A 27,279-nucleotide genomic window follows, 5' to 3' on the forward strand; every position below is an offset into this window, starting at 1 on the left:
GAAATGCCGATGGTACCTAAGAATGGTGCCACGTGCCAACGTTTAACCGTGTCTCTTCCGTACCTTTCAATTTAAAAAAAAGGTTACGACTTCTGTTTTTATTTTTTTTAAGGCCGGTACCTTGCATTATAAAGAAGATGGCATCGTTTCTGAGAAAACATTCAACTCGTGTGGTGTTTCTAGAAGTGTAACTTGAGTGATACACGGAACCTTTTTTTAAGATAATCAAATTCTGGGCAATTGAATGTAAAAGTACTAAAAGTTCACTGTTATTTTGACAATCAAATTAAATACCAAAGCAATCTGCGCAGTTTGTTGCAACTGGGAGAATCTCTTGTAAAAGCCCGGCGTTCCGTTTGTCCATCAGTCCATCAACTAAATTATTAGAGAGCCTTTCAGAAGGCCTGAATCAACAAGTTATAGAAAGTGGAGCCCCCCCCCCACCAAATGTGGGGGTAAAAAGTTGATCCAACAGGTTTACAACAATTGCTAACCCACCCCCCCAAATAAAATATATTTATTTTTTAGGCATAGTAGTGTCTACTACCTACTGACTCTATATACGCCTACTCACACTACGTACAATTGAGTCAGTATTATCTACTATATACTGACTATATACACCTACTCACTCTACATACAATAGAGTCAGTCGTATCTACTATCTACTGACTCAATATACACCTACTCACCCTACATACAATAGAGTCAGTAGTATCTCCTATCTACTGACTCTATATACGCCTACTCACTCTACATACAATAGAGTCAGTAGTATCTACTACCTACTGACTCTATATACACCTACTCACTCTACATACAATAGAGTCAGTAGTATCTACTACCTACTGACTCTATATACACCTACTCACCCTACATACAATAGAGTCAGTAGTATCTCCTATCTACTGACTCTATATACACCTACTCACCCTACATACAATAGAGTCAGTAGTATCTACTATCTACTGACTCTATGTACACCTACTAACCCTACATACAATAGAGTCAGTAGTATCTACTACCTGCTGACTCTATATACACCTACTCACCCTACATACAGTAGAGTCAGTAGTATCTCCTATCTACTGACTCTATATACACCTACTCACCCTACATACAATAGAGTCAGTAGTGTCTACTACCTACTAACTCTATATACACCTACTCACCCTACATACAATTGTCAGTAGTATCTACTACCTACTGACTCTATATACACCTACTCACTCTACATACAATAGAGTCAGTAGTATCTACTACCTACTGACTCTATATACACCTACTCACCCTACATACAATAGAGTCAGTAGTATCTCCTATCTACTGACTCTATATACACCTACTCACCCTACATACAATAGAGTCAGTAGTGTCTACTACCTACTAACTCTATATACACCTACTCACCCTACATACAATTGTCAGTAGTATCTACTACCTACTGACTCTATATACACCTACTCACTCTACATACAATAGAGTCAGTAGTATCTACTACCTACTGACTCTATATACACCTACTCACCCTACATACAATAGAGTCAGTAGTATCTCCTATCTACTGACTCTATATACACCTACTCACCCTACATACAATAGAGTCAGTAGTATCTACTATCTACTGACTCTATGTGCACCTACTAACCCTACATACAATAGAGTCAGTAGTATCTACTACCTGCTGACTCTATATACACCTACTCACCCTACATACAGTAGAGTCAGTAGTATCTCCTATCTACTGACTCTATATACACCTACTCACCCTACATACAATAGAGTCAGTAGTGTCTACTACCTACTAACTCTATATACACCTACTCACCCTACATACAATTGTCAGTAGTATCTACTATCTACTGACTCTATGTACACCTACTAACCCTACATACAATAGAGTCAGTAGTATCTCCTATCTACTGACTCTATATACGCCTACTCACTCTACATACAATAGAGTCAGTAGTATCTACTACCTACTGACTCTATATACACCTACTCACTCTACATACAATAGAGTCAGTAGTATCTACTACCTACTGACTCTATATACACCTACTCACCCTACATACAATAGAGTCAGTAGTATCTCCTATCTACTGACTCTATATACACCTACTCACCCTACATACAATAGAGTCAGTAGTATCTACTATCTACTGACTCTATGTACACCTACTAACCCTACATACAATAGTCAGTAGTATCTACTACCTGCTGACTCTATATACACCTACTCACCCTACATACAGTAGAGTCAGTAGTATCTCCTATCTACTGACTCTATATACACCTACTCACCCTACATACAATAGAGTCAGTAGTGTCTACTACCTACTAACTCTATATACACCTACTCACCCTACATACAATTGTCAGTAGTATCTACTACCTACTGACTCTATATACACCTACTCACTCTACATACAATAGAGTCAGTAGTATCTACTACCTACTGACTCTATATACACCTACTCACCCTACATACAATAGAGTCAGTAGTATCTCCTATCTACTGACTCTATATACACCTACTCACCCTACATACAATAGAGTCAGTAGTATCTACTATCTACTGACTCTATGTACACCTACTAACCCTACATACAATAGAGTCAGTAGTATTTACTACCTGCTGACTCTATATACACCTACTCACCCTACATACAGTAGAGTCAGTAGTATCTCCTATCTACTGACTCTATATACACCTACTCACCCTACATACAATAGAGTCAGTAGTGTCTACTACCTACTAACTCTATATACACCTACTCACCCTACATACAATTGTCAGTAGTATCTACTATCTACTGACTCTATGTACACCTACTAACCCTACATACAATAGAGTCAGTAGTATCTCCTATCTACTGACTCTATATACGCCTACTCACTCTACATACAATAGAGTCAGTAGTATCTACTACCTACTGACTCTATATACACCTACTCACTCTACATACAATAGAGTCAGTAGTATCTACTACCTACTGACTCTATATACACCTACTCACCCTACATACAATAGAGTCAGTAGTATCTCCTATCTACTGACTCTATATACACCTACTCACCCTACATACAATAGAGTCAGTAGTATCTACTATCTACTGACTCTATGTACACCTACTAACCCTACATACAATAGTCAGTAGTATCTACTACCTGCTGACTCTATATACACCTACTCACCCTACATACAGTAGAGTCAGTAGTATCTCCTATCTACTGACTCTATATACATCTACTCACCCTACATACAATAGAGTCAGTAGTGTCTACTACCTACTAACTCTATATACACCTACTCACCCTACATACAATTGTCAGTAGTATCTACTATCTACTGACTCTATGTACACCTACTAACCCTACATACAATAGAGTCAGTAGTATCTACTACCTACTGACTCTATATACACCTACTCACCCTACATACAATAGAGTCAGTAGAATCTCCTATCTACTGACTCTATATACACCTACTCACCCTACATACAATTGTCAGTAGTATCTACTATCTACTGACTCTATACGCCTACTCACCCTACATACAATAGAGTCAGTAGTATCTCCTATCTACTGACTCTATATACACCTACTCACCCTACATACAATAGAGTCAGTAGTATCTACTATCTACTAACTCTATATACACCTACTCACCCTACATACAATAGAGACAGTAGTATCTACTATCTACTGACTCTATATACACCTACTCACCCTACATACAATAGAGTCAGTAGTATCTACTATCTACTGACTCTATATACACCTACTCACCCTACATACAATAGAGTCAGTAGTATCTCCTATCTACTGACTCTATATACACCTACTCACCCTACATACAATAGAGTCAGTAGTATCTACTATCTACTGACTCTATGTACACCTACTAACCCTACATACAATAGAGTCAGTAGTATCTACTACCTGCTGACTCTATATACACCTACTCACCCTACATACAGTAGAGTCAGTAGTATCTCCTATCTACTGACTCTATATACACCTACTCACCCTACATACAATAGAGTCAGTAGTGTCTACTACCTACTAACTCTATATACACCTACTCACCCTACATACAATTGTCAGTAGTATCTACTATCTACTGACTCTATGTACACCTACTAACCCTACATACAATAGAGTCAGTAGTATCTCCTATCTACTGACTCTATATACGCCTACTCACTCTACATACAATAGAGTCAGTAGTATCTACTACCTACTGACTCTATATACACCTACTCACTCTACATACAATAGAGTCAGTAGTATCTACTACCTACTGACTCTATATACACCTACTCACCCTACATACAATAGAGTCAGTAGTATCTCCTATCTACTGACTCTATATACACCTACTCACCCTACATACAATAGAGTCAGTAGTATCTACTATCTACTGACTCTATGTACACCTACTAACCCTACATACAATAGTCAGTAGTATCTACTACCTGCTGACTCTATATACACCTACTCACCCTACATACAGTAGAGTCAGTAGTATCTCCTATCTACTGACTCTATATACATCTACTCACCCTACATACAATAGAGTCAGTAGTGTCTACTACCTACTAACTCTATATACACCTACTCACCCTACATACAATTGTCAGTAGTATCTACTATCTACTGACTCTATGTACACCTACTAACCCTACATACAATAGAGTCAGTAGTATCTACTACCTACTGACTCTATATACACCTACTCACCCTACATACAATAGAGTCAGTAGAATCTCCTATCTACTGACTCTATATACACCTACTCACCCTACATACAATTGTCAGTAGTATCTACTATCTACTGACTCTATACGCCTACTCACCCTACATACAATAGAGTCAGTAGTATCTACTATCTACTAACTCTATATACACCTACTCACCCTACATACAATAGAGACAGTAGTATCTACTATCTACTGACTCTATATACACCTACTCACCCTACATACAATAGAGTCAGTAGTATCTACTATCTACTGACTCTATATACACCTACTCACCCTACATACAATAGAGTCAGTAGTATCTACTATCTACTGACTCTATATACACCTACTCACCCTACATACAATAGAGACAGTAGTATCTACTATCTACTGACTCTATATACACCTACTCACCCTACATACAATAGAGTCAGTAGTGTCTACTATCTACTAACTCTATATACACCTACTCACCCTACATACAATTGTCAGTAGTATCTACTATCTACTGACTCTATGTACACCTACTAACCCTACATACAATAGAGTCAGTAGTATCTACTATCTACTGACTCTATACGCCTACTCACCCTACATATAATAGAGTCAGTAGTATCTACTATCTACTGACTCTATATACACCTACTCACCCTACATACAATAGAGTCAGTAGTATCTACTATCTACTGACTCTATATACACCTACTCACCCTACATACAATAGAGTCAGTAGTATCTCCTATCTACTGACTCTATATACACCTACTCACCCTACATACAATAGAGTCAGTAGTGTCTACTACCTACTAACTCTATATACACCTACTCACCCTACATACAATTGTCAGTAGTATCTACAACCTACTGACTCTATATACACCTACTCACTCTACATACAATAGAGTCAGTAGTATCTACTACCTACTGACTCTATATACACCTACTCACCCTACATACAATAGAGTCAGTAGTATCTCCTATCTACTGACTCTATATACACCTACTCACCCTACATACAATAGAGTCAGTAGTATCTACTACCTACTGACTCTATATACACCTACTCACCCTACATACAATTGTCAGTAGTATCTACTACCTACTGACTCTATATACACCTACTCACCCTACATACAATAGAGTCAGTAGTATCTCCTATCTACTGACTCTATATACACCTACTCACCCTACATACAATAGAGTCAGTAGTATCTACTATCTACTGACTCTATGTACACCTACTAACCCTACATACAATAGAGTCAGTAGTATCTACTACCTGCTGACTCTATATACACCTACTCACCCTACATACAGTAGAGTCAGTAGTATCTCCTATCTACTGACTCTATATACACCTACTCACCCTACATACAATAGAGTCAGTAGTGTCTACTACCTACTAACTCTATATACACCTACTCACCCTACATACAATTGTCAGTAGTATCTACTATCTACTGACTCTATGTACACCTACTAACCCTACATACAATAGAGTCAGTAGTATCTCCTATCTACTGACTCTATATACGCCTACTCACTCTACATACAATAGAGTCAGTAGTATCTACTACCTACTGACTCTATATACACCTACTCACTCTACATACAATAGAGTCAGTAGTATCTACTACCTACTGACTCTATATACACCTACTCACCCTACATACAATAGAGTCAGTAGTATCTCCTATCTACTGACTCTATATACACCTACTCACCCTACATACAATAGAGTCAGTAGTATCTACTATCTACTGACTCTATGTACACCTACTAACCCTACATACAATAGTCAGTAGTATCTACTACCTGCTGACTCTATATACACCTACTCACCCTACATACAGTAGAGTCAGTAGTATCTCCTATCTACTGACTCTATATACATCTACTCACCCTACATACAATAGAGTCAGTAGTGTCTACTACCTACTAACTCTATATACACCTACTCACCCTACATACAATTGTCAGTAGTATCTACTATCTACTGACTCTATGTACACCTACTAACCCTACATACAATAGAGTCAGTAGTATCTACTACCTACTGACTCTATATACACCTACTCACCCTACATACAATAGAGTCAGTAGAATCTCCTATCTACTGACTCTATATACACCTACTCACCCTACATACAATTGTCAGTAGTATCTACTATCTACTGACTCTATACGCCTACTCACCCTACATACAATAGAGTCAGTAGTATCTACTATCTACTAACTCTATATACACCTACTCACCCTACATACAATAGAGACAGTAGTATCTACTATCTACTGACTCTATATACACCTACTCACCCTACATACAATAGAGTCAGTAGTATCTACTATCTACTGACTCTATATACACCTACTCACCCTACATACAATAGAGTCAGTAGTATCTACTATCTACTGACTCTATATACACCTACTCACCCTACATACAATAGAGACAGTAGTATCTACTATCTACTGACTCTATATACACCTACTCACCCTACATACAATAGAGTCAGTAGTGTCTACTATCTACTAACTCTATATACACCTACTCACCCTACATACAATTGTCAGTAGTATCTACTATCTACTGACTCTATGTACACCTACTAACCCTACATACAATAGAGTCAGTAGTATCTACTATCTACTGACTCTATACGCCTACTCACCCTACATATAATAGAGTCAGTAGTATCTACTATCTACTGACTCTATATACACCTACTCACCCTACATACAATAGAGTCAGTAGTATCTACTATCTACTGACTCTATATACACCTACTCACCCTACATACAATAGTCACTAGTATCTTCTATCTACTGACTCTATATACACCTACTAACCCTACATACAATAGGGTCAGTAGTATCTACTACCTACTGACTCTATATACACCTACTAACCCTACATACAATATTCAGTAGTATCTACTATCTACTGACTCTATATACGCCTACTCACCCTACATACAAGAGTCAGTAGTATCTACTATCTACTGACTCTATATACGCCTACTCACCCTACATACAATAGAGTCAGTAGTATCTACTATCTACTGACTCTATATACGCCTACTCACTCTACATACAATAGAGTCAGTAGTATCTCCTACCTACTGACTCTATGGTGATACAAAGTTCACGACAGAGCTAAATAGAAGGAAGGGAACAAGGCCATGATCGTGAATATCTTTGAGAAAGGATGCGGCACGTGTGTAGGTATATCTCCATTGTAATGAAACCGCTTATATAAGCCAGCCCTCGAGGCTAAAAGGATTTCGTTGGTAATTTTTTTGTGAACAAAATGCGAGCACATTGCATGGCAATGTTTTAATGTCATTGTGCACCGTTCACAGGTCGCAGAAGGATTGCCTCTGAAAAATGGGAAGAAGCTTAAATATAAAATAAACGGTAAGTAATTGTATATTTTCTAATAGTATAATTGTATATTTTGTGATTGTATGTTTTGTAATTGTATATTTTGCAGTAATCATATGAAACTCATTGTGTTTATAAAGTAGAACTCCTCTTAACGACCACCCCTGTTAACGACTAATCGCTTAACCACAGGCCTCTATGTAGCCCAATGTGTAATGTATAGTAGTGTATAATATAGTGTACAATCTTGATTTGAAGCTTTCTTGACTGTAGAGATCCATACTCTTTGGTTCTTACGGTAAAGTCACGTGGGTATAAAATAAATCACGACGTTTCGATCGCAACACAAGCGGTCGTCCTCAGGCGAAACAAAATAGAATCCAACATTGGAACTGGGGGTGGAATTCCTTTCCAGCTCGGACCTCGCTTGCTTGCCCATCGCCACATAGATACAGTGAGGGAAAAAAGTATTTGATCCCCTGCTGATTTTGTACGTTTGCCCACTGACAAAGAAATGATCAGTCTATAATTTTAATGGTAAGTTTATTTGAACAGTGAGAGACAGAATAACAACAACAAAAATCCAGAAAAACGCATGTAAAAAATGTTATAAATTGATTTGCATTTTAATGAGGGAAATACGTATTTGACCCCCTCACAATCAGAAAGATTTCTGGCTCCCAGGTGTCTTTTATACAGGTAACGTGAGATTAGGAGCACACTCTTAAAGGGAGTGCTCCTAATCTCAGCTTGTTACCTGTATAAAAGGCACTTGTCCACAGAAGCAATCAATCAATCAGATTCCAAACTCTCCACCATGGCCAAGACCAAAGAGCTCTCCAAGTATGTCAGGGACAAGATTGTAGACCTACACAAGGCTGGAATGGGCTACAAGACCATTGCCAAGCAGCTTAGTGAGAAGGTGACAACAGGTGGTGCGATTATTCGCAAATGGAAGAAACACTGTCAATCTCCCTCGGCCTGGGGCTCCATGCAAGATCTCACCTCGTGGAGTTGCAATGATCACTGTGGCCTTGTTGTAACGGCTCTCTCGTTAGTTCAGCAGTTCCACTGCTGGATTATTTTTTCCGCCTGAGGACGACCGCTTGTGTTGCGATCAAAACGTCGTGATTTCTTTTGTTTTATACCTTCGTGACTTTACCAAAAGAACCAAAGAGTATAGTGTACAGTCGTATAGTGTAGTGTATAGTTGTGTATAATGTAGTGTATAGTAGTGGAGTGTATAGCAGTGTAGAGTGGAACCCTTCTTAACTAGCACCCATTAACTTCTCATCACTTAACCATGGGCCTCCATATATCCCAATGCGTAGTGTACAGTAGTGTAGTGTATAGTAGTGTAGTGTATAGTAATGTAGTGTATAGTAGTGTATAATGTAGTCTAGTGTATAGTAGTGTCACATAGAACACCTCTTAACGACCACCCCTGTTGACGACTAATCGGTTAACGACGGGTCTACATAGAGTCCAATGTGTAGTGTATAGTAGTGTATAATGTGTATAGTAGTGTAGTGTATAGTAGTGTAGTGTATAATGTAGTGTATAGTAGTGTAGTATATTGTCGTGTATAGTGTAGTGTATAGTGTAGTGTATAGTAGTGTAGTGAATAGTGTAGTGTATAGTGTAGTGTATAATGTAGTGTATAGTAGTGTGTAGTATGGTGTAGTGTATAGTAGTGTATAATGTAGTGTATAGTAGTGTAGTGTATAGTAGTGTAGTGTATAGTGTAGTGTATAGTAGTGGAGTGTATAGTAGTGTAGTGTATTGTAGTGTATAGTGTAGTGTATAGTAGTGTAGTGTATAGTAGTGTAGTGTATAATGTAGTGTATAGTAGTGTAGTATATTGTAGTGTATAGTAGTGTAGTGTATAGTGTAGTGTATAGTAGTGTAGTGAATAGTGTAGTGTATAGTAGTGTGTAGTATGGTGTAGTGTATAGTAGTGTAGTGTATAGTAGTGTAGTGTATAGTAGTGTAGTGTATAGTAGTGTAGTGTATAGTGTAGTGTATAATGTAGTGTATAGTAGTGTGTAGGATAGTAGTGTATAGTGTAGTGTATAATGCAGTGTATAGTAGTGTCGTGTATAGTGTAGTGTATAGTAGTGTAGTGTATAGTGTATAGTAGTGTGTAGTATAGTGTACAGTGTAGTGTATAGTAGTGTAGTGTATAGTAGTGTAGTGTATAGTAGTGTAGTGTATAGTAGTGTATTGTATAGTAGTGTATTGTATAGTAGTGTATAGTAGTGTAGTGTATAGTGTAGTGTATAATGTAGTGTATAGTAGTGTGTAGTATAGTAGTGTAGTGTATAGTGTAGTGTATAATGTAGTGTATAGTAGTGTCGTGTATAGTGTAGTGTATAGTAGTGTAGTGTATAGTAGTGTGTAGTATAGTGTACAGTGTAGTGTATAGTAGTGTATAGTAGTGTAGTGTATAGTAGTGTAGTGTATAGTGTAGTGTATAGTAGTGTAGTGTATAGTAGTGTAGTGTATAGTAGTGTAGTGTATAGTAGTGGAGTGTATAGTAGTGTAGTGTATTGTAGTGTATAGTGTAGTGTATAGTGTAGTGTATATTGTAGTGTATAGTGTGTAGTATAGTGTAGTGTATAGTAGTGTAGTGTATAGTGTAGTGTATAGTGTGTATAATGTAGTGTATAGTAGTGTATAGTAGTGTGTAGTATAGTGTAGTGTATAGTAGTGTAGTGTATAGTAGTGTATAGTAGGGTGTAGTAGTGTAGTGTATAATATAGTATAGTAGTATAGTGTATAATGTAGTGTATAGTAGTGTATAGTAGTGTGGTGTATAATGTAGTGTCGTGTATAATGTAGTGTATAGTAGTGTAGTGTATAATGTAGTGTATAGTAGTGTAGTGTATAATGTAGTGTAGTGTATAGTAGTGTATAGTTGTGTAGTGTATAGTAGTGTATAGTAGTGTAGTGTATAATGTAGTGTATAGTGTAGTGTATAATGTAGTGTATAGTAGTGTATAATGTAGTGTAGTGTATAATGTAGTGTATAGTGTAGTAGTGTATAGTGTAGTGTATAATGTAGTGTAGTGTATAGTAGTGTAGTGTATAGTAGTGTAGTGTATAGTGTAGTGTATAGTGTAGTGTATAGTAATGTAGTGTATAGTAATGTAGTGTATAGTGCAGTGTATAGTGTAGTGTATAGTGTAGTGTATAGTGTAGTGTATAGTAATGTATTGTATAGTGTAGTGTATAGTGTAGTGTATAGTGTAGTGTAGTGCCTCCATAGCGCTCAATGTCTTCCCTTACCGACCATTCCCTTGTTAACGATGGGCTGTGGTAGGTACAGTAAATATAGATTAATGCATTGGTTAACGATATTTCTTTTAATATTGCGTGTTTATAATGTTATTAGTATCTTTATCTAAAAATATCCATTGTTAAAATTTTATAAAGTCTTTTGGGTGAAAAGGGTAACTTTCGATGCTATCGGAATTAATTAAGCCATTAACGTGTCTTTCCTATATTCGCTTAATGACCAAATGACTGAACGACCGTTTTCGTGGAACCAATTACCATCGTTCAGAGGGGTAATTCTACTGCATCTGTTTGCACGTTGTGTGGAGGCTAACGATTCACGCAGTGGCCATGATTTCGAGTAAACTGTCGTAAACGCTGGAGTCAAGCAAAGAAACAGCCACTGCGTGAGCCATTTGCCTCAAAAAGTTTCGCCTACGCTATCGTTATCTGTGATAAGGGAGTATCATTTTGAGAATGGCGAGGTCTTGGATTCGCGCTTTTACACCGCATCCGGTGCAGTGCCTTGTGTCCTTTTACTCGAGTGCGGTTGGCATTCACCATATTTTGTGTCATCTCTCATCAGCCTTTCAAGCCTTCATCATTACTCTGGCAACTCTTGGCCTGGCTGTGTATTACGGATTGGACCTTTCGTACATTCATGACCGGCTGCTGCAGTTTGCATTCTCGGCCATACTGATATCGTTACTGCTCAGCACCTACCTGTACGCCCGCTCGTTGACTAAGCCCGAGTCAGAGCTGTCGACTGCTGGGAATTCAGGTAAGCATATAGCTACACGATATGCACACGCCTATTCACGTGCACATTTCATAACAAATTGCCGTTTATTTCAACTAAAAAAACTAAATCAAACTTTTCTTGATTTGGAGTTTTCGTGACTGCAGGGATCCATGCTCTTTGGTTCTTTCGGTAAAGTCACGTGGGTATGAGATAAAATAAAACCACGACGTTTCGGGCGCAACGCAAGCGTCCGTCATCAGGTGGGACAACCACAGCAAGAAACAATTGCTGAAGTGGGCAAAAAGGCTGCTTGTAACAAGAGGCTATGTAGGTAATAGAGGGGGGAGGAGCCAGGGAGGAGGGATAGAGAGGGGGTGTGGGGCAGGGGGAGTGGAGCGATGCTAGAGGGATTAGGAAAAGGGTGAGCACGGCAAAATGCCGTGGGGGGGGGAGTGAGCGGGGCTGGGAGTGGGAGGCTGAAGAAACTGGAGATGCAGATATGAAGGCGACACCATAAAGCAGTTAAGGTTTTACCTGGTTAATAACATCCTTCCAATGATTGCTCAATTTGTATCCATCTTCTCGGTTGAAGTTGTGTCTGTGTTTATATATCTGGATGGCTTCATTAACAAACCTTTGATAGTACCTTGGTCTCGGAAAAAACAATATCATGAGAGCCCACAGCGTTATAACAAATGATAGTTTCCCGAAGTGGCATGTCACAGAGAAATGTATTGCAGCCATGTACTCTAAACGGACGTTGATTCTAAATGTGGAGGGAAAAATTTACACGACCATGGAGAGAACACGCGAACTCCAAACATATAGGCATTGTCAGGGTCGGGATCGAACCCACTACCTCCTGTATACCAGGCGAGGTAGTTAACATCTCACCACCGTGGTGCCTTTCATTATGAAATCTCAAGGCACTTGACGTAAATACGGTGATAATAGGACAGCGGGATAGGTAAGAAGTGGCCGAGTTAAAAATTAGGAAACGTTTTCTGAAAAAGGAATGAATTTAGGTGGAACTTGAAGGCCCCAAATGAACCGGACTCCCCCCGACTGCCCTCGGCAGAGATTTCCCCAATCCAGGTGACACGGACGAGAAGGCCCCAGTCGCTCATGGTTTCAACTTCAGTCTGGGGGATGCAAAGGAGATCTCAGTTTTGCCAATCTCTCGAACTGGGCTGACCTTAGCGTGGCCCAGTCGCAGATATTTCTCACAAAGAGCCACGCGCTCAAAATGGTGTTCTGCAATACCTCATGGCTGGCTCGGATTCTGGCTTGGGGCCACCCCTGTCACCGCGATTTTGAAATATCTGTGCTGGAGCAGGTGACATTCGTGTGATTTACAAATGCCACAGCCTGTGCGCATATGTAATGAGCTCGGCACACCCTTCTGGGCGGGTGTATTTTTACAATGTTTACAAAAAATCACTTTAAATAAAATGTATCTGAAGCTTTTGGGAATTAGGCTCAGAGATTCAGAGATAACACTATTTCATAAACAACCGGAGTGTTCCCCCAGGTTCTCTACATCATCCATTGGCAACGTATGCATGGCACAAGAATTCACAAATTATTGAATTGCATTGCTGATACTGCGCTGGCGGTGAAGCAGAAGCATGAGTCCAGGAGTTGTTTAAATAAACGAAGCCATGGAAAAAATGAATAGGTTTTACCCTCTCTGGCAATAAAACAGGTGTTAAGGTTTTGATTTAAAGCTTTCGTGACTGCAGGGATTCATATTCCTGGTTCTTTCGGTAAAGTCACCATGTAGAAGGGAAGCAATAAAATAATAAAAATATAAAACAATAAAATTCTCACGACGTTTCGACTGCAACACAAGCAATCATCATCAGGTGTGAAAACTGCAGCAAGAACATTTTCTGACTTTACCGAAAGAACCAAGAATAGGTGTTAAGGTGTTCAAACACCAAATAGATTCCTTTTGCAATGAATCAGGTCAGCATTAGCAGAAAGGGTAAAACCTTTTCTTATTTTCATGCTTTGATACTGGCAAAAAAAATGTCCCATGATAAACGAAGCTATGTATTAGTTTTATTTTACCAGGTAAGGCCCACTGAGCAAAATAGATTTTTTTCAGAAGGGACCTGGCCACAGATGATAGCTCAATGAAGTGGCTTATCATGTGGAAATGAATAGATGCCAAATACTCTAAACGCGTGTTGATTCTAAATGTGGAGGGAAAAACCGGAGTATCCGGAGAAAAATCCACAATACCACAGGGAGAGAGACCGCCAACGTCAAATATACAGCAGCAGGGGTCAGAGTTGGGATCGAACGCACGACCTCCTGTATACCAGGCGAGGCAGTTAACATCTCACCACCGCGGCGCCCTAAATATAAATATTTACCTCTACCCCATCTCACACCCGCGTTTCACAACCAATCACAAAGACTAAACAAGATCGGGCCAGACGTTCTATTTGTAGCTTCACGCATTTGAAAGAACATTGTGAGGAAGTGTTGGAAGAAGGACAGAGACAATGTCTCTGTGTCGATCAGATTCTGCGCCAAACAAAAAATGACTGCACTGTATTTACAAACGTCTCTGTGAACGTGTTTCTCAGCACGTGGCTTCGTCGGCTAATCTGCACGACCTCACGTCGCCTCTCTTGCAGGATTTTTTAGTTACGATTTTTTCATGGGTCACGAATTAAATCCACGAATCGGCAGTTTTGATTTCAAGTACTTCTGTGAACTTCGGCCAGGACTTATAGGCTGGGTAAGTGTTTTTTTTGTCTTAATCGCAGAGTTAAAACAGTGATTTGCGTAAAATAATAACATGTTGCTGAGATATTCCTGATGTTTTGGCCAACATGCCTACTTCCTAAAGACATCTGTCCCTGTAAATGAACTACTGTATATGGTGGTGCTGCAGAATTGTTCGTATGTTGACCTTCATTCACACCGTACGTAACCAACCGTGCTGATTGGAGCTCCGGGGGAAAGACAACAAACTAAACACAAAAGTCAGTTATAAAGCAATAAGTTCTCAACCTCGATGGTGATTTAAAAGTGCATCATAGCTCCCAGTGGCTCCCTGATATCGGAAGGAAGATCGTTCCAGACCGGCCGCAGAAGCGCACCTGCAAAAAAACTCACAAACACAAATAATACCAAAACTCAACACATTCTGCAATAACACCACAATGTCATAATCCATGTGCTGTGAACAAGGGCTATTGCCTGAAACGTTGCCTATACGTTATTTGAACTAGTCGTGGGCTTCCCCTAGCTCTACTCAGCTTCAAATGAGTACCTTGTATAGTGTGTAAACATCAGTACTGGTGAGACAAAGATGGTCGGCCGTGGTGTTGGCCACCAACTCCCTCATGCGCCATGCCGGTCTTCACAGGTGCTGCTCGCTAACAGCACGTGCCCCAGCAGTTTGTTACAGGCTGAACGGGGTCATCTTCGTCCTCTGTTTATCTTTTTTATGTTTAAGCAGCCAACTTCTCTTCTGTTTGCAGATGGTCATTAACCTGGCCATGTTACACAAGGAAGTGCAGCAGGGCACTGGCCCTTCACTGCCACTCATACTCGTCAACATATTTCAGTTCATATACGTAGCAGATGCTTTATGGAACGAGGTAAGAATATTTAAATTTTGATTGCATTTTTTTTGGGGTACTCATTCTATTGACATTAAACTTGAGTCGGTGCTAGCCGGAATTCGAATTTGTGACCTTTGAGATGACGAGTCTCGCAAAGTTACCACCCGGCCGGATGAAAAACCTGCGTAATGTTTTTGTTATTTATAATTTAGCGGGATAAAAATAAAGCCAAGGGAAGTGTCGTTGAATTTGCGAGGGGTGCTTAACAACCGCGGGTGTCCATGCCTCTCAGGAGTGCATCTTGACCACGATGGACATCGTGCACGATGGATTTGGCTTCATGCTCGTGTGTGGAGATTTAGCCTGGGTGCCGTTCGTCTACAGCCTGCAGGCCAACTACCTCGTCAGCCATCCTCGGAGCATCAGCTACGCCTCAGCCGCTCTCATTTGTGTTGTGAAGGGTAAGTGTAGCCGTGGCTTTATTTGCCACCAGTTTGCCTCTCTGTCTGTTGCTGTTGTAAGCAAGAACCAGGTGGTGCTGATGGAGTAGACATCGATTTTCATTATCCTGCTGCTCTGAGTGATTCTGGCTGTCGTCGTGAAGCTGCCGCACCTCCTAATCCTACTGGCCCTGCCCACTACTACCACTGCTGCCCGCCCCACTTCCACAACCCTCACCATTACTCACTCTGTTTGGGAAGAGGTGGGGAGGAGGGTAAAGAAGGGGTGGAGCCTAAAAAATAGAGGTGGGGTCGAAATAGGAAGGGGTGGGGCCTAAACAGGGAGGGTGGAGCCTAAAGGGGAAGGGGTGGGGCCTACAGAGGAAGGGGCGGGGTCTAAAGAAGAAGGGGTGGGGCCCACAGAGGTTGAACTTCCCTGTTGATTTATAGGTCACGGAGACATGGCATCGGTTATGTGCAGAATGCTTTAATGCCGTAGGTGCGGCCACAGGCGAACAAGTCCCCTCTGTTGAGAAGCACACCCTGTTAGCAATGTATACTGGGAACACAAAGAATAAGATAACTGAATTGGAATATCCAGACAGAGATCATGGGTCAGCAACCCACAGCTCCGGAGTTGCATGCGGCTCTTTAAGCATCGCTTCGTGGCTCCCGGCGCTGTAATTGCAAAGTACAACAAAAAAACCCTCATTGTTTTTGATAAACCGTGAATGTATAAAAGCCCAAAAATGATTTGTAATAATTTGTAATGGAGCATTACAAATCATTGCCCGTGTGCTGTTCTTCAAATTGTGATGATAAAATATGGTTTCGCGTTATTAAAGTACCATCTCGAAATTCACGTGCATTGCGCCTCTCGAAATGTTTGTTTGGTTTTTTTTTACCGAGTTAGAAGAAATTGGCTCTTCCTGTTGTTTTCGTTGCCGACCCCTGAGACAGATCGACGTGAAGGAGTGAGGCCTAGTCGCATTCCCTTGTGTCCGTGAAGTTTAATCTGCCTCGTTCATTATTAGCTTGTTTTTGCAAGAAGCTCTAGAAGATGGAAAATAGCAGAAACACAAACTGCAGTTCGTGTTAGGAGTTGACACGGAGGTAGTGGAACACTTCAGAGGACACAAACACCATGGAAGTTGGAATTTAATGACAATGGGAAAAATGCACAGAGGGGGAACTAGTGTATTCAAATCAAAATTACATCTTGGGATGACACAGAAAATTAGGAACATCTCCAAAGTAACGAAGCCTTCGATACCACAAAGAGAATAATACACTTTTATTACATTAGTTTAACATTAAATGGAGTAGCAAGGAGAAGAACAACTACATTTTAGATGTGACATTATATAAATAAGTCCCCCGTGTTACACACAAGGAAGTGCAATGAAGAGTAATGGAGGTAAACACCTCTTTGTTCACAAGAATCAATCGGATAACTAACTTTGCGCCCGTGCGCCAGACTAACGTGATGCTTATAACCTACCACCTTCAATGTCAATTCATTTGATGTTCTTCTCCGTTCGAGACTCATTCACTGCGCATTTCTTTGCTCTTCTGTCCTAAACCGGAATGCAAACGCCGCGTTATACCAGCACACTGCCTGCCGATGGTCCGGCTGTGTCTCGTCGTTTCAGGTGTTGGCTACGTCATTTTCCGGGGAGCGAACTCCCAGAAAAATGCTTTCCGGAGGAACCCTAACGACCACGCCGTCTCACGTAAGCGGTTTTATCGGTCGAGCCTTTTCACGAGCACGCACTGGCGGTTCTCAAACTGTTGTTGGTGAACTAGCAAGCCTCTCGAGAACTTCAAATCAAGATTGTCTCAAGAGAAATTCGTTTTCTTTCTAGATTTGCACTTTTAAATCTGGATTTGAAAACTAATTTCTTTAGAACTGCTTTTTATGTTTTGTTTGCTGTCCTTCCCCCGCACCTATCTAATAGTGCGGTTGACTACGTACGTTAAGAAAGAAGTTCAACATCCATACATACTAATTCTGAAAGTTAAAAATCTGCAACCGATTCCAGTGGAACCACAATAACTCGTTGATCTCGCCAAGGAGCGTAAATCTATAAAGAAAACTTTTGTCACCCTCTCAGCGGCGGCTTGTGGCGGGCCATCGAACAAAGACGATGGTCACCGCATCGCCCGCTTTCAGATGCACTTCTGCGGCCATCTGGAACGCTCTTCTGAAATGAGGAAGCCACTAGGAGCTATGTACTTCTTCTTTGGTTCTTTCGGTAAAGTCACGTAACTTTACTGAAAGACGTGACTTTACCGAAAGAACCAAAGAAGATGAATCCTTGCAGTCACGAAAGCTTTAAATCGAGAGCTATGTACTGTTAAATCATCATCTAGATTGAAAACGCATTTCTTTCAAACTGCTTATAGCGTTTAGTCTGTTGTCCTTGCCCCGCACCTACTGATTAGCACGGTTGGCTACGTACGGTGCAAAAGAAGTTAAACACACACTGTCCATACATACATACTAAGTCTGAAAGTTGCAAATCAGCAACCGATTCAAGTAGAATTTGAGCGATGAAACGCACCGATTGGCACGCGCGAACGTCCAGACCACATGGCGCGTACTGCTCTGATTGACCAGCGGCTGCCTAAGTCACCGCGTGGTGCACATGTGGGTGGGTTCACTCTCCAACACACAGCCGGTGTGCTGTACTAGTGACGAATTGGCACGTTTTGTTTACGTGACAAACCTTACTAATTGGCTGTGTCGGGTGGTGGCGGCGTTGTACAAAACATTTATACTTCTAACCCATAAACCTTTATTATGAACATGAAAGACAGGCCACAGTAGCAGTGCGGTTGTGGCCATGCCAACCCAAACCATGGACCACCTAGTTAATCCTCTGTAGTCTGCGCTGCTTAAACGGAGGAGGAACAGCCAACTGCACGAACTCTCTCCTGAAGCCCGATCTAATCGAAAAAAAAAACCTCTTATGGATAAGACATCTGTGTCGGCCACAAATGCCCTTCGACAGGGGCTCTTCAGAGCACTTATTAATTGGAGGGGTCCTTCACGACTGGACATCTGTGATGAAAGAGCTTCATAGCTAATCGGATTCCTCCGGCAGAAGGGAAGATTCTGATAAAGAATCTGACGAGTCGCGGCAGGAACAAGGATAATTGCAGGGATGCACCTTTACAGTCTCAACAGCTGTCACATAATAGAGACTGGTGTACAAGCCTTAGGAATGTGGAATTTTCGACTGCGAGCTTGGGGGGGGGAGGCAGTCAATATTGATGTGCACCGCCGTGATGCCGGTTTGAGCACGGGGGCCGTGGCAACGCGACCGTTTCACCCCTCCCCACCTCTGTGCTCTTCTGCGCTTCAGACCTGAAGAGCATCCCCACTTCGAGCGGGAAGCGCCTCCTCGTGTCGGGCTGGTGGGGCCTCGTCAGACACCCCAACTACCTGGGAGACCTCGTCATGGCCCTGTCCTGGTCGCTGCCGTGCGGTCAGTAGCTTCGCCCTCCGCTTCCACTTCTGTTTCATCGTCCGCTCTCCCCCAGCGCGGCTTTTCATGAGACGCGAATGGGATATTAACGCGACGGTGAATCTAAGAATCTAATTGGGGAGCGCATTCTTTTTTTGTCACAACGCGGACGCGAATTGGATGCGCAACACGATCGAGTGGACGGGGAACTAAGTCGCGCGAGTAGGAATGCTGCTGGATGCTGAACGCGGTGTTCTTCTGCATTACAGGAGAACGGACTGTAATTTATCCCCACTGTTATGTACAACGTTCATAGCACTCACCGCGCTTACTTACACGGCCCGGCGGTACAGCGCCATAGAGGCTCGCGGTTCGAATCCAGCGTCCGCCCTGGGTACTACTGCCGCGGTGCGTAACAACCGTAATCGTGCCACGGTGTGCCGTCTGTTTCGCAGTGAACGTTCCGAGTTCCCCTTCACGTGTCCCCCAGGCGCCCCGCTCCCCCTCCGGAAACTTGTCAAAATTACGAACGTGCGTTCTGAAAATGGCCAGGCATACAAGACGTTTTGTTATCAAATGTTTTTGTTTGTTATTATTGAATGCCTTTACACGTGACTGTCATACAATTAGGGCACCAGATACGCAAGAGGAATAAATGCGTATGCTTGTCATTGTTACATGAGTGGACGTCAGCCCACGTAGCCACAGAGCCATGTGACAGCCTCCTCTTCCTCCAGCACGTTCACATCGCTGTCAACCCATACGGTTTACCGTATTCTTGAACAGGGCAATTGAGTTTTCAGGTCCATATGACGTACGGCCGTTTCAATGCGGGCAACATTTTTGTTTGTCTATTTGTTTGTGTTTTTCCCTTGTGATGGGACTTTGTAAGATGAACGTTGAGATTTATTAGGGGCACGGGGTGACCAATAAGGTCTACCCCAACATACAAACGTCACTGTTGGGCATGAGACCAGCACGTATCTCTATATATCGGGGCACCTGACTCAAAATCTTCTGTATAAACTGCCAAGAAAACCATTCTGTGCACCTGGGAGGCGCATGAAGCCCTATCGATAACAGACCAACCCCTCGTACCAACCCCTGCCTCCTCCTTGGAACACCTGGGATAGAAATGGAGAGGGAAAGAATGGGATTTCCGCAAGATTTAGAGCCCCTTTGTGAGATAATTTCGCACCTCCGATAAGCACGGTTGGCTACGTACGTTGCGAAAGAAGTTCAACATACGTAAATACGGAGCGATGAGCATGGCGACAACAGTTAACAAAATACTCCAGCCGCGCACACGTCCACAGCTAAATGCATTATTCCCTTCACGCCTTTCCAGACCACATTCCCCCACCACCTGCGCTTTTGAGAACCTAAACCCTGGGATTGCTCCCTGCCATCACCTTCCCCTCCCTGTCAGTCCCCCCCCCCCATTTATTTAAAACAGAAATATCGGCCAACCTCTCTCGCTACCACAAGACAAACGTAGATACGCGCCTTGTTGGTTGGAATGGCTCATCTCATTGAATGATCATGTTTTCCTAGATCTGTCGATATTCAACATTTTAAAATAGAATGTTAAAAAAAATATTATACAAAGAACGTTACCATGACAATTAGCAAGAGTAGGCCTTTGGTTCACCGGCGGCATCAGGGTCCAACTTTGCCAAGTTTAAAATTTCACTCGCAAATGGCTCAATTGGGATTACACGAAGCAAACCATTGCCCCCCTCCCCGCCCCTACCGACAAACCACAGGTCGGGTGCTGAGCCACCTTGCGCCCACAGTGACAGCTGCCACTGCGGGGGGTGGGGTGCCCCTTTCAAATGTGTCGAGATGTCACGTAAAGCGGTCACAAACAGGTCATGAACATGACTGTGCCGTGCTCCCGCTAAGGACGGCGGTTCTCAACCTTTGGTGTATCGATCATCTTGTCGCACTTAGCTAGTCGATTGTCCCAGATTGTCCCTTGGCCTCCGCAGGCTCCTTGGAATGTTGCGGACCCACGTAACAAAGTGAATCGCCTGTGACAAAATCACAGATCCCTTTCGGATCGAGCTGGGTCTGGATAGTGGGGTGCCACTGGCAGGGTGGCACGTGTCCCCCCAATGATCCGATCGAAGTCCCTAATTTAGATCAGATCATTGGGGTTTATTCGTAATAAATCGGCATTTTGCGACCCCCACTGCCACTGTGTAGCATATTATTACATGCCAGGGACTCTATGAGATGATAGGACAATAGTCTGAGTCCATAATAGGCAATAAGTAACGGCAAAGCGGTTATCAGTGACTCACAGAATTGTGCGCAGTTGCGTATACAGAGTCCACGACTTCCCTGAAGGCATCGACACCTTCAGCGAGCGCTATGCCGATCACACCACGCGGTTTGAATTCGACCCTCGGTCGATGGCCGCGTCATCGCCGCACACGCGTCGAATAAACAGCAAGGGACAAGTCCTTACTTACTAACAACTCCTTACTTACTAACAACTCCTTACTAACAACTCCTTACTCACTAACAACTCCTTACTAACAACTCCTTACTTACTAACAACTCCTTACTAACAACTCCTTACTAACAACTCCTTACTCACTAACAACTCCTTACTAACAACTCCTTACTTACTAACAACTCCTTACTTACTAACAACTCCTTACAACTCCTTACTTACTAACAACTCCTTACTTACTAACAACTCCTTACTTACTAACAACTCCTTACTCACTAACAACTCCTTACTCACTAACAACTCTTTACTTACTAACAACTCTTTACTTACTAACAACTCCTTACTTACAAACTCCTTACTAACAACTCCTTACTTGCTAACAACTCCTTACTCACTAACAACTCCTTACTAACAACTCCTTACTAACAACTCTTTACTAACAACTCCTTACTCACTAACAACTCCTTACTCACTAACAACTCCTTACTCACTAACAACTCCTTACTCACTAACAACTCCTTACTTATTACTAACAACTCCTTACTTACTAACAACTCCTTACTTACTAACAACCCCTTACTTACTAACAACTCCTTACTTACTAACAACTCCTTACTTACTAACAACTCCTTACCTACTAACAACTCCTCACTTACTAACAACTCCCTACTCACTAACAACTCCTTACAAACAACTCCTTACTTACTAACAACTCCTTACTTACTAACAACTCCTTATTTACTAACAACTCCTTACTTACTAACAACTCCTCTCTTACTAACAACTCCTTACTTACTAATAACTCCTTACTTACTAACAAGTCCTTACTAACAACTCCTCTATCTTCTTGGTTCTTTCAGTAAAGTCACGTAGAATGAGAATAAAACAATAAAACAAAATAAGACAATAAAATTCTCACGACGTTTCGGCTTCAACACAAGTGGCCTTCTTCGGGTGAAGGAACAGAACTATCAGGACAGAGCTTCAATGAGAAGCTTCAATGATTGAAGCGCTGTCATCCCGACAGTTCTGTTCCTTCACCTGAAGAAGGCTACTTGTGTTGTGGCCGAAACGTCGTGAGAATTTTATTGTCTTATTTTGTTTTATTGTTTTATTCTCATTCTACGTGACTTTACCGAATGAACAAAGAAGATGAATCCTTGCAGTCACGAAAGCTTTAAATCGAAACTCCTCTTATCATTTTTCGTTGCTGGAGGGGTTGCCCCCCCTACCTGGAAATCCTGGCTCCGCCATTGCGGGGCGCCACGTTGGCTAGGAGATGTTAACTACCTCGCCTGGTATTCAGGAGGTCGTGAGTTCGATCCAGACCCTGACGCCTGCTGCTGTATATTTGGAGTTTGCGTGTCTCTCTCTCCCCGTGGTCGCGTGGATTTTTCTCCGGTTCCTCCGGTTTTCCCCTCCAAATTTATAATCAACGCGCGTTTTAAAGTGTTTGGCTGCTCTACATGTCCACGTGATAAGCCACTTCGTTGCACTATCATTTGTGATGGCCAGGTCACTTCTGAAAGAGAGCTACATAGCTCAGTGGGCCGTACCTGGTGCTTGGTTGAACAACCGCCATACGGAGAGATGCCGGTGCAGTCGGCATTGTGGGCAGTAGAGGGCAGTGCAGCAAGATCCAAAGTTATGTACTCCTCCCCCCACCTCCTTGACCAACCCGCACTGACCAGCGTGGTGAAGTATGGTCTAAATATCCCTCAGGCGTTGGGAGGCCCTCATCCAGCAGTGGATTAACCTTATTGGGCTGTACATGTGCAGAACAGCGAGCGGATGTTGTTTTAGTCGCAATGCTCATTGAGCAAAGCCGAATGTTCATTTTAGCATTGCGGATAATTGAAAATGTTTTAAGTGAAGTGGGGTCGAGTGGCGGTGCAGTGGTTGGCGCACGTTCTCCGAACCCGACGACCTCAGTTCGACCCCTAGCCACGGCTAACATCGGTGCCCAGTGATATCTGAGCCAGACCTGGGCCCCCCTTCATCACCAACGTACACTGACCGGTATGGCAACGTATAGTCGAATGACGACGACAGCAAGAACCGTGACCAGCACATGCATGGGGTGAGGCCTTCATGCAGCAGTGCATTGGCCAAGGGCCGTAAGCTCTTACTTGTTCGTTCTGTTAGAGTCAAGTGAGCAAGGGGGGGGGGGCGACATTAACTCGGCATGTCGAGCGCGATCGGGTTTTAAACGCCGCACGTGGCGACGTGACTGGGGACGTTAATGGCATCTCTTTCGAAGACCCCGGTGGGACCATCAACCCCGCGTCGTAGCATCGACAGGCCGATACCCACACCTTCTTCGTGAGTGGAAGATTAAAGACAAGCCGTGGGTAGCGTGCGGTTGCGGCCACGCAACCCAAACTATGGGCCACGTAGTGAACCCGCAGAGACACATGGAGACCCGCAGTGATACAAAGACACTCATAGAGACACATTAAAATGCAAATCAATTTATAACATTTTTGACATGCGTTTTTCTGGATTTTTTTTGTTGTTATTCTGTTTCTCACTGTTCAAATAAACCTACCATTAAAATTATAGACTGATCATTTCTTTGTCAGTGGGCAAACGTACAAAATCAGCAGGGGATCAAATACTTTTTTCCCCTCACTGTAGTTCAATTACAAGTGTAATCACGTTTCGTTCTTTTATCAGCAGTTAAATGTAAGTCTGCTTTGAAAAGCCATCTCTCTAAACTGGTCTCTTTAGAGACCAGCTTTGAAAAGCCATCTCTCTAAACTGGTCTCTTTAGTTTGGTCGGTTGCCCTGGTTCTGTTTTAGTTTCCTGCTTTCCATTCATTGCGCATCGGGATCCTAGGATGGAATGCGCACTATACATTTAAATTATTATTATTATTAGTTTAACACGTGATCTCGAGGAACACTAATGATTTCCAAATCACGCGCCCATCGCTGCTATGCCTCAAAACCGTAGCAAACACGAGACACAAACTGAAGTGAAGAGTTTAACTCGCAGGAGGCTTTCGTGACCAATTATTTTTTTAGGTTAGATTGTGTTAATATAAAAATGTGTCGTTAAATCCGCCACCACCACCACTCGACACACCCAATTAGTAAGGTTTGTCACGTAAACAAAACGTGCCGATTCGTTACTAGTACAGCACACCGGTGTGTTGGAGAGTAAACCCACCACAACATTTACAATTCGTTACTATTTCGATTTAAAGCTTTCGTGACTGCAATGATTCATCTTCTTTGGTTCTTTCGGTAAAGTCACGTAGAATGAGAATAAAATAATAAATTGATCAAATTAATTTATTCTACGTGACTTTACCGAAAGAACCAAAGAAGATGAATTCGTTACTAGTACAGCACATACCGGTTGTGTGTTGGAGAGTAAACCCACCACAACATTCACAATTCGTTACCAGTACAGCACACCGGTTGTGTGTTGGAGAGTAAACCCACCACAACATTCACAATTCGTTACTAGTACAGCACACACCGGTTGTGTGTTGGAGAGTAAACCCACCACAACATTCACAATTCGTTACCAGTACAGCACACCGGTTGTGTGTTGGAGAGTAAACCCACCACAACATTCACAATTCGCCGGTAATTACAACCAGCCTGATGAGGCTCAATTCTGGATGATATTGCCTCACGAAAGGCCAACGTGTTAAACACCCGTGGATGTCTATAACCGCCAATGGGACAAATGGGAAAGGCGATTTGAATTGGCATGCTCTGTTTACGTGACAAACCCTACTGATGTTTTGTTTTCTTGTTCATGTTTTTGTTTGTTTGCGGTTGGCACCCGATTCAAGAGCCAAATGACTCGCAGGGCTCTACCAAATAAATGGAACTTTGAACTGTGAACTACTAATTGGCTATGTCGGGTGGTGGCGGCGGGTTTAATGACACATTTTTATTTTCACGATCTAACCCCCCAAAAAAAACCTCCTATGGATGAAGCGCATCGATCTGTGGAACGGTATCCGTAACCCATTTTTATTTTCTTCTCTTGCAGGCTTTTCTCACGTCTTGCCCTACTTCTACGTCCTCTACTTCCTGGGCCTGCTGGTCCACCGCGAGGCTCGGGATGCCAACCAGTGTGGCAAAAAGTACGGAGCTGCGTGGGAAGAATATTGCAACCGTGTGAAATATCGCATCTTCCCGTACATTTATTGACGGCTCACTTGTGCGGTCTCTAAGTAACGTCATGTGGAATCGCACGCGTTGTAATAAATTCTACCTGATTGGTTTTTACAAGAAAATTGGTACGGTAATTTGAGCCTGTGCGAAAGGGCCCTCGGTTATTTTTTGTTAATGTCCAAATCGGGTTTAAAAAAAAAAAATTTCCCCCCGGAAACAATAGCAGTGGATGCTTACAGCTTACACACACACACACACACGCGGTGCCTTTGCTACTGCGAGGCTTTACATGACCTCCTCCATTTGAGGGGTTTCAGTCTCCCGTCTTAACGCTCGTCATACATCTTGAAAGGTGAAGACTACTGAATAAAGGGATCTACACGTCACTTGTTGCGAAGCCTAAGCAGCGTTGTATTAGGCAGTTCGTCAGGCTGCTTACTGATGTTTTAGTAAATGCACAACTTACTTGCTTCTGTTCTTGAGCATTAATTTATTCCTTTTGGAGAACGCTACTTTTCTGCTGGCCGAAGTTTCTCGGTGATGTTACTGTTTTTGTAGTTCCTCCCTGCTCAACTTTTGAATAAACCAAATTTCCAATCACTCACTTGCCACGGGACTTTAAAAAAAAAAATAGAACCTTAAGGGAAGAGACGAATAATTAAAGTTGGAATGCTTCGTTTGTTGAGCATTCCAAGAAAGATATTTACAATGTTTTTTTTTTTTGCTGGGAGGAGATTGAAATACGTGTAAGATCTTTGGGTTTGATTGCAGATTTTTTAAACACGTACGATTCATAAATGTACATTGGGTTCGATCGCGTAAGTATAAAGCCAAATGGTGTGGTATATTCTCCTCCACCCGACACAGCCAAACAAATGGTTATCACATGAACACCACGTGCCAACTGATATTGATTTCGGCAAACCGGTACGTCCGAAAGACAGTCCACGCAAAAGCTGATGATCAGATTTGCTGTTTCACTGGAAAATGCACGCACAGCGCCATACAGTTCCGTTTGAGGAGAAGGGCCTATGGGA

General features: G+C 42.1%; 1 protein-coding gene across 2 annotated transcripts in view; it reads left to right on the forward strand.

Moving 5' to 3' along the window:
- Positions 1–26,842, forward strand: part of TM7SF2 (transmembrane 7 superfamily member 2) — a 39,619-nt gene extending 12,777 nt beyond the window's left edge. For both annotated transcript variants that reach the window (XM_032962604.2, XM_032962605.2), the window contains exons 4-11: positions 8,111–8,165; positions 11,995–12,189; positions 14,799–14,902; positions 15,651–15,770; positions 16,027–16,195; positions 17,827–17,907; positions 19,543–19,665; positions 26,118–26,842. In XM_032962604.2, the coding sequence (XP_032818495.2) occupies positions 8,111–8,165; positions 11,995–12,189; positions 14,799–14,902; positions 15,651–15,770; positions 16,027–16,195; positions 17,827–17,907; positions 19,543–19,665; positions 26,118–26,278 (1,008 nt within the window). In that variant the 3' untranslated portion in view covers positions 26,279–26,842. The remainder of the gene's footprint in view (positions 1–8,110; positions 8,166–11,994; positions 12,190–14,798; positions 14,903–15,650; positions 15,771–16,026; positions 16,196–17,826; positions 17,908–19,542; positions 19,666–26,117) is intronic.
- Positions 26,843–27,279: the final 437 nt, after the last annotated feature.

The sequence above is a fragment of the Petromyzon marinus genome, chromosome 29 (assembly GCF_048934315.1).
Source record: "Petromyzon marinus isolate PM22_M1 ecotype Great Lakes invasive population chromosome 29, UKy_Petmar_22M1.pri1.0, whole genome shotgun sequence".
Classification (NCBI taxonomy): Eukaryota; Metazoa; Chordata; class Hyperoartia; order Petromyzontiformes; family Petromyzontidae; genus Petromyzon; species Petromyzon marinus.